Here is a 10,955-nt window from a genome sequence, read left to right on the forward strand (position 1 = left end):
GTCTCCCGGATTCCTTTGTAGCAGTTTCGGCTAGCAGGGCAGGGAGAGCGTGCCCGGTCTCCGCACACCCAGGGCCTCGTTTGGGGTCACACCGTGGCATCTGACACACGGTACGGTGTCCCCGTCAAGAGCGAACGTGGGCCTCTGTCCTCTGTGCGGAGACTCTGCCGGCCTCCTTGGCCCATCTCTCTGGCGGGTGGCTTCACCTGCTGACCTTGGGCGTCCTTCCTGGTTCTGCAGGGCAGTCTTTGCCATTTACGGGCCCTGCAAACCTTTTTCCCCAGGTCAGTGCCAGCAATTTCTGTTCAACTGAAGTTTTTTACTTTTAATGCAATCAAATTTATCAAACCTTCCTTTCTGCATTTCTGCCAGTATTAACAACACCAACAAGAAAAAGGCCTTCCTTACCCGCGGCTCTCCCGCCCAGCTGCGTCAGTGTGCGCCTGACCACGGGCGGCGGAATCGCGATCTGGACGAGCCCTTTGGGTGAAGAGTTAGCAGGCGGCTATGAAACGTGGCCCGGGAAAACGCCCTCTATAGCCTCTCTCGTCTAATAAAAGTAATGGGCGAAACATAGTTCCTTCTCCTCCGCTGGTTTTCTTGAGAGCGAGGATCCTACCCGCTCTGGCCGGATCCGAGCGACGCTCCGGGTCTCTGCAGCCCCTGGGCGCGCTCACACCCGCCTGCACGTGCCGAGCTGCGCTCCGGTGTGGAAAACGGGGAAAGCAAAGCGAGTAATGGAGAAGCTGAGGACGGTCTGGGCGTCGGTGGGGGTGGGGGTGGGGGTGGGGCGAGGGATGGGTGTGTATGAGCTAAGTTCTTCCAAAGGCTGTCTCGCAGAAACATCTAAAAGAAGAGAGAAAGAAAAACGGACACCTCTCATCTGCTTCCACTTGCCTAGAGCCGCTCCCGCGGCGCGCGGACCTCCCCGGGCAGCGCGACTGTGCGCGCGCACGTGTGTGCGGGTCGGGGCGCCGGGCCGCGCGGCCGTGAACGCGGAGGGCAGAGCGCTCGCCCACAGTGTCCTTCCAAACGATCGCCGACCGCTGAAAGAGGGCGCTCGGGTCTTGGCGGCTCCGGAAGAGGGTCTCGGGTGGGTCACTGGGATCCTTCGTCCCGTCCGCGGCGTCCGCACCGCCGCTCGGCGCTCCCGGCCGGGGACGCGGACGCCGGCGGGGACCTGGGCCCGGGGACGCGCGCACGGCTCGCCGAAAGGGGTCTGCGGGTCGGGGTTCGCGGGGGGCAGGGAAGAGCCGGAGCGATGGGAGCACGGGACGCGGAGAAGAGGCGAAGGATGCTGATTCCTGGGCCGCGGCGCGGGATAAACTTCAGGAAGCGGGTCGGAGGAGGGGCGTTCGCGGAGAGGATGGGACGTGTGCGGCCGCTGAACGAAACCAGGGGGGACACGTTAGCGGCCCGCAGACTTCTAGTCCTCCGACCTCAGGGCCTGGGCCGTGGTGCTAGAACCGGGTTGCGGGCTGAGCCCAGAACGTGCAGAAGAGGGAGCCCCGGTTCAGGGACCCCCTCCCGCGGCACTGCCCGCGGGGCCCCAGTCCTTCGTGCCGGTGGAAACCCAGGGGCCGCGTCCGCGCTCCGGGTTCCCTGACTGGAGCGGCGGGGACCCCCTGGGCCTCGCCTCCCGCGGTGTTTTGCAGACATACGTGGCCGCATCAGAAGACCCTGTCAGAGCCTCGAAAGGCCAGAGTGTCCAGAGACCCGCGAGCGGGCTCGACCCCGCTTGGAAGGCATTCTCATTTCATTTGACTTAAACTCTGCACAGTTTACAGCGAAGTGCTCCTGTTTCCCAAAAAAGAAAACGCAGACCCGGGCTCCCGGCTCTTCTTGCCAGTTTCTGACGCCACTCGCTTCGCAGTCCCCCAGGAAGAGCGACTTCAGAGGGGACAGGTGCCCTATACATGGAAACCACTTCCACTTGACACGGAACTTCACCAGGAGGAACCACGTACAATGTGTCTTTTAAAATCTTAATTGACCCCCCCCCCCCCCCGGCATATCTACACGTTCCAAGATGGTACCTCTTTGCCCACCCAATTCTTACAAACTCCCAAGACAGGGCAAAACGCGGGAAGAGAGAGAAGCCGGTTCGGCTAGGCTTTATTCAAACGCTCCAGTGTTGCTGTCCGTTTGCCCCGAATGCAATCGACGTTGGGGAGGTCCGGCCGGGGCGCCCTCGGTGGACGGGGACGGCACCAGGCCCACCGCGGCGGGGACAAGGCGGCATCCGCGGGCCACAGCGCCCCCTCGCCGCCCGCGCGCACGACTTAGGGCCGCGTCGCCGCTGGGCCTGCCCGCCTCCCGGGAGCCCCGGGCAAGGAGTGGAGGGCGCCTTGGTCTGCGCCGCCGCTGCTTTCCTAGGAGGACCTCGAGCCCCAGGCCGCCGTTTCCCAGAGCTCGGCCTCCAGGAAACCTCGGTTCCCGGAAACACGCGTGTCCACGCCAACTGGTTCCAAAAGCATCGGCCACTGTGGGGACAAGAAACAAATGTGACGATGTTAACCGATCCCTCCTTTTTTTTTTTTGAATGCACACCTGGAGCAAAGTGTGTGTGTGTGGGGGAGGGGGAGGTGGAATCCACCGTAAACCCCGAAACCGAACTGCTCGGATCCATCGCTTTCAGGGCACGCACCCGGTTGGCCTGCGCGCCCGCCCTTTCTCTTCCATCCCAGTGAGGAGGGCAACCGAAAGTGACAGAGGCCCAGTGTCCGTCCAGACCCCGGCGCTCCACAGGCCTGAACGGGCTCCTCGCCCGTGAGCGGAGCATCCACCTCCTGCTCCAGGAAAGCGGCGGCCGTAGGGTCCGGGAGCTCCCCGCGGTGACCCGAGGTGCAGTGGCACGATTCCACGCCACCCTCCCAGGCGGCCGCGAGCCCAGCCATCGCGCCTCCACACTTGCAGGCTGTTCTTTCGATTGTTTTTAGAAAAGAAGACCGAGCCAACTTTAAGAGAAGAAAAAGTGATTTTGTATATTAAAAAAGAATTCAAAGTGCTTTAAAGAGAAACGGAGTTTATATATCCCGGTAACAATGCAGAGCGTAAATGTTAATGTCTCTGCGTAGGCATTTTAATTTGCTACAGTCACCACCAATAAAAACGGCATGTAGTACGGATTCGACTGTTTAACAGTGCAAGGTAGACGGCTTTTATTAGTAGCAGGCAGCAGTATGGAAAATTTAGATTTCAGTGGAGGAGTATAATTGCTGGGGGAAAAAAAAAGACACAGGGCAGAGACTGTCTTCCGGATCAGCTGCGCTGAGCTGCGGGAAGCGCGAGAGCCGGCAGCCCTTTCTGGAGAAGCACCCTGGGCGACGTGAGACCCTCCAAGGCCACGTGCACATGTCTGGTTACACACTTAATTGATGTCAAAATCGAGTGTATCGGAGCTTATGCTCCCTGCTCCAAACTGGGGATGTTTTTGTAATAATTCGCTGTTTTCTTTTCTGCCCCTGGCAGAGATCAAGCCCTGGGGGTGGGGGGTGGGGGTGTGTGTGTGGGGGGGGAATCGAGGGAGGGGGAGGAGGCGGCCCCAAATGCTAATGAGACAACGGCAGGAACTGGTCTTTAGAAATGGAAATACTCAGGCCAGTCCTTCTCGGAGATAAAAATTAGACCTGATTTTTTTTCCCCCTTTTTTCACTTCAACTATGTAATTGGAAGGGAACCGAAGGCCCGGAACCTGGTCTGGCGTCGTGAACGTTGGTCATCCGTGGTGTGTCTGTCTCATTTCGGCCTCTTCTTGGCCGAATTCCCTCCCGGGAAGACCACAGATGCCGCAGACCCTGGGAAAAGCAGGCTCCACGGGGCTGCTGCGGCCTCTGACTCTCCCCGCTTCCCTTTCCTTTTTAACGCGACAATAATTGATTTAAAATAACTGCCCTGAACTGAATTAGAGCATCCTGCTTGGGGTCAAAGGATTGCTGAAACTCACCTGCTGGGCCCTCACCTTTCACCCCCACCCCACCCCACACCAGAGTGTGTGGGGTGGGGTGGGGGTGAAAGTTGGGGTGGGGGTGAGGGGTGGGGGAGTATGTGTTTGGGGGTGAGGCGGCTAGGCAAGTGTAAAGGGTGCAGCCTGGGGTTTGTGGGCGGCGCGGTGGCTCAGAGAGGAGAGCCGGTGTTGGGGGGACAGGCGAGGGCGCAACGGTTTGGGAGCTAGTGGGGAGGCAGCTGGGGTCAGGCGCCTGGACCTCACCTACCGGGGGGGCCACCGCCTGCAGGTGGAGGCGGGTGGGCTCTGCTCAAGTCCAATCCTGCAGTTTACAACCGGTCTCCTTGGATCTGGGGGAACAAACACAGCCTCGAAGGTTCCGCAAGCGGTCAGAGGTCAAGCCCTGCCCGAGGCTGGAGCCTCCCGGTGCTCGCGCTGCAGCCGCGCCCCGCAAGAGGCCGCGTGGCGCCCGGGGTACCCGGGAGACCGAGACCCGAATGGGATCACCCTGGTCCCTCTGCGATCTGCCCAGCCAACCGGGCTGGGAAGTGGGCCAGGGCGATGGGTAGGCGGTGGGGTAGCGGGGTGGCGGGTAGAGTAGGGTATGGGGTAGAGGGGTGGGTAGGAGGTGGGTAGGGAGTGAGGGGGAGGTGGGTAGGGGGTGGGGGAGGTGGGTAGAGGGTGGGGGAGGTTGCGGGGGGGGGGGGGGAGGAGAGGCTGAGGCCTGGAGCTCCGGCCTACCACGTTCCCCACCCTCCCCGCAGGAAGAGGCACCTGTTGTGTTGACCACCACGCCGGGGCCTCGCACACCCGCCGCCCCCCTCCCCGTGCGCCCACTTCCTGAGCGCCCACCGGTGGCCCCATCTGCACCCCTTCCCCCAAACCAAACGCCAGACACCCTTCTCCACGGCCCGGTGGGGGACGGTGGAGGAGGCCCGTGAAGAAGGGTGTCTGCAGGACTGGGTCCCAGAGCCTCCTGCCGAGCGCCTCGCCGGCTGGGCCCCGCGAGGCGGCCCCCGAGTCCCCTGTTACCTGCGCTACCTGGGCAGCCGCGTGCACCGCCCGCGCCCCCGGCCTGTGACTGTCTCGTCCCTTCCCGAGTGACAGCGAGGCTCCACGGCCTGCCAGAGGCGGTCTGTCCGGTGACGATCGTTTCCCCCGAGTGCTTTACAACACAAATCCGAAAGAGGCGTCAACTTATTAAAACAATCAAAAAACCCTTTGGGGGAGGCGGCGGCGTCCTGGAGAAGCACTGGAGGCGCGGGCTACGCCGCATCCGCGAGCAGAGTCCTGACCCCCAGGCCCGCGGGCCACTGCGGACCCCGGGGCAGACAGCTCACCTCAGGGCCCTCCTGGCGGCTCGCGACGGAAGCGCCCGGGATCCGGGTCCCGCAGGGCACGCCGGGCGGCGCGGGGCCGGCGGCCAGCCGCGAGGTCCCGCGCGGAGGCTCAGCCCGTGCGGCAAGCAAGAACGGACCGGGTGAGGTGGGCGTGAGAGCCGCTCACGCCGCCCGCCGGAGGACCCGGGCCACGGCGCCTCACCCCCGCCGCATCACCCGTAGCTCCGACCCGGGCACGAGGGTGCGGCGCGCAGTGCGCGGCCGGTGAGGGGGGCCCGGGCCGCCCATCCCCCCCCACCCCAAGTGGCAGCGGGCGGCCTCTGCGCGGGTCCTTGCGGGCCGAGCTGGGGGCGGGGCCGGGGGCGGGGGCAGAGCGGCGGGCGGGGGCGAGGGGGGCGGCCGGGAAGGTGGGGGGCGCGGGGGCGGGCGCCCGGAGTCCGCGCGAGTGGGCAGGGGGAGCGCGCACTGCCGGGTGCGGCCGGGCTGCGGGCCGGGGGCTGGGGCTGCGCGAGAGGCGGCTGAGCCACAAAAGCCTGCGCGTCCTGCCCCGCGCTCCCGCCGCCCCTGCGCCCGCCCCTCCCCCGGCGTCCCCGCCCCTCCGCGGCCGCGGCCCGGCGGCGGGAGCGGGCGGCGCGGGCGGAGCAGGGGAGGGGGCGGGCGCCCGAATATGCAGATGAGCCCGTGACGGACAGCTCCGCGTTCCAATGTCCCTCGGAAACTCGAGCGCTCCTTCCTCAACTCCTCACTCCCGACTCCAGACTCCCCCAAACCCCGACCGCCGGCCTGGCGCGCGGCTGCGCCCACCGGCTCCGAGCTGCCGCCGCCGCCAACGCCGCCGCCGCCGCCCCGCCACTCCCCTGGCCCGCGGGGCCGCCCGGGCTAGTGCGCGGGCCGGCCTGCCTCGGCTGGCGGTCCCCGCGCCCCGCCGCCTCGCGCCCCGGCCGGGCGTGGATGGAGGGCGCCGCGCGCCCTGCCCGCTGCTCGGCGTGACGCGGGCCCCCGCGCCCCGCGCCCACCATGTCCTACCCGCAGGGCTACCTGTACCAGGCGCCCGGCTCGCTGGCGCTCTATTCGTGTCCGGCGTACGGCGCGTCCGCGCTGGCGGCGCCGCGCAGCGAGGAGCTGGCGCGGTCGGCGTCGGGCTCGGCGTTCAGCCCCTACCCCGGCTCCGCGGCCTTCACCGCGCAAGCGGCCACCGGCTTCGGCAGCCCGCTGCAGTACTCCGCCGACGCCGCCGCCGCCGCCGCCGGCTTCCCGTCCTACATGGTAACCGAGCGCGGGCTGGCGGGCGGGGCCGCGAGATGCCGGGCGCAGAGACCCTGGTCTGTGATCGGCGAGCCGAGGGTCGCGGGGAACGTAGTGTGGGGGGCGGCTCCGAAGTCGCGGAGTTGGGGCCGTGGCGCGGCCGGCGCGGACGAGAGGCGGGGCGGTCGGCCGGCGACGGCCGGAGCGCGGGGCTCCGCGCGCCCTTCCCCTCGGCTGCCGAGGTCATCTCCCCGCGAGCCCGAAAAGTGCGACCCCACTGGGGTCGGGACGGGATCTGGCCTGGGTGGCCCTCTTTCAGGCGCCGACGCTGGGCGAGGAGTCTTGAGCGGGCCGGGGCTCGCTTCTTCCGGCGCGGGCAGCAAGGGTCGGCGCCCCTGGGCCTCCGGGGCGATCGCCAGGCGCTGGGCACTTTCTCGCGGGGCTTGTGATCACGGGGCTGGGGAAATCAGCGGAGCCTCGGCCGCGGCTCCGGGGCCCGGCCGGGCCGCTCAGATCTTCGCCTCCATCTGCCCCACAGGCCCGTGCTTTAGAAAAACATGTCGGCCAGCGTTCGGCCGGCTAAGTGCCGCCTCGGTCCCCGGGCGCCGAGAGCAGCCCCTGCGTCGCGAGCCCCCGGGCCGGCCCGCGCTCCTCCGGCTCCGCGGCCCGGCCAGGCCCGGGGGCTGGCAAAGCGTGTTTTAGACGCTGGAGGCCCGGACGCGGTGTGGGGGTGGGGGGGCTGGTGGCCACCTCCCGCCCTCGGCGGAATTCCAGAGCAGAGACGGGGTAGCCGGGGCCTCGGCGCTGGCTGTAGAAGTCTCGAATTTAAACGTTAAGGGCTGAATTAAAATGCTAATTGCCGCGTATTTGAAGAATTCGAAACGGTGACTGGCTTCGAGTTGCAAATTGGATTTGCCGAGCTTTAGAGTGGTGAATAGCGGAGCGGGGGCTCTGGGGTGTTTTTTTTACCATTAAAGGGAGGGGAAGGGGACTAGAAGGAGGCGGCGACTCTTCACACCAGGAGAAATTTAGATATCAAGACGCTACCTGCGGGCCCGTGTGTGCGGGCCTGTTTGTGCACGCACGTACCGGCGGCTCAGGGGCATTCGGGGCCAGATGTGCCATTTTTAGGAAAATGAAATCGTTGGGAAGTTTGGGAATAAACCCGCAGCGCTTTCCGAGATCTACAGCTGGCGTTAAACGACCCTTTGCGTCCTCCGGATCTGTTGCTGCAGGAAGGCGCAGTCCCAGCGCGGGGAGGCACCGTGGGAAAGGCGGCCGTGGGCGGGTGGAGGGGTCGCCGGGGCGCTGATGCCTGTCGGGCCCTCGGACGACCGCTCACCGGGCTCTTGTCGGTTGCAGGGCGCGCCCTACGACGCACACACGACCGGGATGACGGGCGCCATCAGCTACCACCCTTACGGCAGCGCGGCCTACCCGTACCAGCTCAACGACCCGGCCTACCGCAAGAACGCCACGCGGGACGCCACGGCCACGCTCAAGGCCTGGCTCAACGAGCACCGCAAGAACCCCTACCCCACCAAGGGCGAGAAGATCATGCTGGCCATCATCACCAAGATGACCCTCACGCAGGTCTCCACCTGGTTCGCCAACGCGCGCCGGCGCCTCAAGAAGGAGAACAAGATGACGTGGGCCCCCAGGAACAAAAGTGAGGACGAGGACGAGGACGAGGGCGACGCGGCGAGGGGCAAGGAGGAGAGTGCGGACAAGGCGCACGAGGGCACCGAGACGTCGGCGGAGGACGAAGGTGAGCGCGGCCGAGGCAGCGCAGGGGCGCGGAGCCTCCTTCTTCCCAGGCGGGGCGCCGAGCTGAGGCCGGAGAGGAGGCCGCCCACCCGCACAGCACTCCAGGCTCCGCTGCCTGGCGCCTCTGGGGCCCCGTACGAGCAGGGAGGTCAGGCTGCCTGGAGCACGCGGCTCGGGTGGGGTCGGGGTGAGGGATGGCGGGGGCGGGGAGCGGTGGGCAGCGGGGCCCGGGGTGCCACAGACCGTGCCCCCCACCCCGCGCCTCTGCAGGGATCAGCCTGCACGTGGACTCGCTCACCGACCACTCCTGCTCTGCCGAGTCGGACGGAGAGAAGCTGCCCTGCCGCGCCGGGGACCCCCTGTGCGAGTCGGGCTCGGAGTGCAAGAAGTACGACGACCTGGACGACGACGACGACGACGACGACGACGACGAGGACGGCGAGCGGGACCTGGCGCCGCCCAAGCCCGTGACCTCGTCGCCGCTCACCGGCGTGGAGGCGCCGCCGCTGCTGAGCCCCCCGCCCGAGGCCGCGCCCCGCGGGGGCGGGGGCGGCAAGACGCCGCTGGGCAGCCGGACGTCGCCAGGCGCGCCGCCGGCCGCCAGCAAGCCCAAGCTGTGGTCTCTGGCCGAGATCGCCACGTCGGACCTCAAGCAGCCGAGCCTGGGCCCGGGCTGCGCGCCGCCCGGGCTGCCGGCGGCCGCCGCGCCTGCCTCGAGCGGGGCGCCGCCGGGCGGCTCGCCCTACCCCGCGTCGCCGCTGCTCGGCCGTCACCTCTACTACACTTCGCCCTTCTACGGCAGCTACACAAACTACGGGAACTTGAACGCGGCGCTGCAGGGCCAGGGGCTGCTTCGGTACAACTCGGCGGCTGCGGCCCCCGCAGAAGCGCTGCACGCCGCGCCAAAGGCCGCCAGCGACGCGGGCAAGGCGGGCGCGCACCCACTCCCGGAGCCCCACTACCGGCCCCCGGGCGGCGGCTACGAGCCGAAGAAAGGTAGGCGGCCCGCGGGGCCCCGGGGGCGGAGGGGGCGGAGGGTCCCGGCGGGCGAGCACCCCTAGGAGCCGGGAAAGGGAACCGGGCACCTGTAGGTCTGGCCGGGAAAGCCCTGTCCCTGAACCGGGAACGGGGAACGGATGGCTTTGCACTCCCAAGTTAGAAATGAAGGGGGAGCTGGTGAAGACAGAAACGGAGTGGGGGCCAGACGATCCTGCCTCGAGACGGAGCCAGGACTGACCCCCTTATTACTGATTTTTCGCTTGATTTTTTATTCCTTTTGTTGGCATCGTCCTGACTGTTTTCGGTTTGGCAAATACAAATCGACGCCAAAGGTAGCTTCCCTCCGGCGTGCTGAGCGTCAGTCTCGGCGCTTTCTGACGGTTCCGAGTCTCAGCTCAATCTCCTTTTCTGCCTTCGGCTGCAAGGAGATAAAGCCTTCTGCTTTCTCCCTGGGGCCTCCGGTTTTTAAATCTTCAGAACAGAAAACGAGAGTCCGTTTTCTCCCTCCCTTTCTTTGCCTCGCCTCTGTTGCTCCTAATGGAGGCTTGAGCCGATCAGACCTATAAAAGGAGGTCAAGGGGGCAGAAAATGCGGAAATGTGACGGGCGAGTGTCTCAGGGGGCGGGTGGTGGCGGGGGCAGCCGGGTCCCCCAGACCGCTTGGGGATTCAGGGGGAAGGGCACGGCGTGGTTGGGCGGCTCGAGGCTGGTGGCCGCGAGGCTGTCGGGAGGCAGATGGCTCTGGGGTCGGGTCCTGACTAACTGCCCCCTCCCCTGACAGATGCCAGCGAGGGCTGCACCGTGGTTGGTGGGGGCGTCCAGCCCTACCTATAGAAGGGCCAGACAGCAATGCAAGTAAGTGGGCTCCCTGGGGTCCCCCCTCCCCACACCCCATGCGGAACCTTCCGGCACCAATTGCCCAGCAAATTCGCTGAATGTGTGTTTCTTGCTTCTTGTCATGGGGTCTGAGGACAGAGCCTTACTTCTCTCTCTCTTTTTTCTTTTCTTTGAGTGGGAGAGGATTATGCTCTTTTTGAGAGCTCCTCTCTTTTTTTTGGCTCAGATTCTGCTTTAAAAAAAAAAAAATCACTCCTTCAACTGGGATGTGTTTATCGCACGACTGCTGCTCTTTTCTCTTTGGAAAAACCGACTCTTAAAATCTGGGTATTTGTATGCAGTTTGGAACCTTAAGAAACTACGATAGACACTAAAAAGCACTTGCTTTCATGAGCTAGTGCTCCTGAAACTGGGGGTATCAGACCCCTTTTTAGATGACATTTGCAGCCAGACTGGAGAGTCTTTTATCAGGCCTGTCCCCGTGTCCAGATGGACTAGACAGGATCAGCAGTTTGCCTGGCTGACGGTAGTATCTCAAAAAGAAAACTACTTTACAAGTAGGCAGAATTACTCATCACAGATCTTGAAGGTGGGCAAGAAGCGAAGCCTTTTGAGATGGACCCTGTTTAGAATGTGGTGACTGGTACTGGTGGGGGCTGAAGGATTTGGGGGATGACTTGGTTTTTTCCTTGGTCCACAGGTAGGTGTCACAATTGCTTTGGAAAAAAAAAAAGTCAGCAGGCCATTCTCTCCTCCCAAGCTCATAAATGTACAGATATATAGATATAATGACCTCTAAATCCGGACCGCATCTCGTGCCAC

General features: G+C 65.0%; 1 protein-coding gene across 1 annotated transcript; it reads left to right on the forward strand.

The window, feature by feature from the left end:
• The first annotated feature begins 6,303 nt into the window (after positions 1–6,303).
• Positions 6,304–10,130, forward strand: IRX2 (iroquois homeobox 2). The gene is made up of 4 exons (XM_052659304.1): positions 6,304–6,552; positions 7,894–8,299; positions 8,569–9,294; positions 10,078–10,130. Exons 1-4 carry the CDS (start codon positions 6,304–6,306, stop codon positions 10,128–10,130), a joined length of 1,434 nt encoding a protein of 477 aa, XP_052515264.1.
• Positions 10,131–10,955: the final 825 nt, after the last annotated feature.

This window comes from Budorcas taxicolor, chromosome 20 (genome assembly GCF_023091745.1).
Source record: "Budorcas taxicolor isolate Tak-1 chromosome 20, Takin1.1, whole genome shotgun sequence".
NCBI lineage: Eukaryota > Metazoa > Chordata > Mammalia > Artiodactyla > Bovidae > Budorcas > Budorcas taxicolor.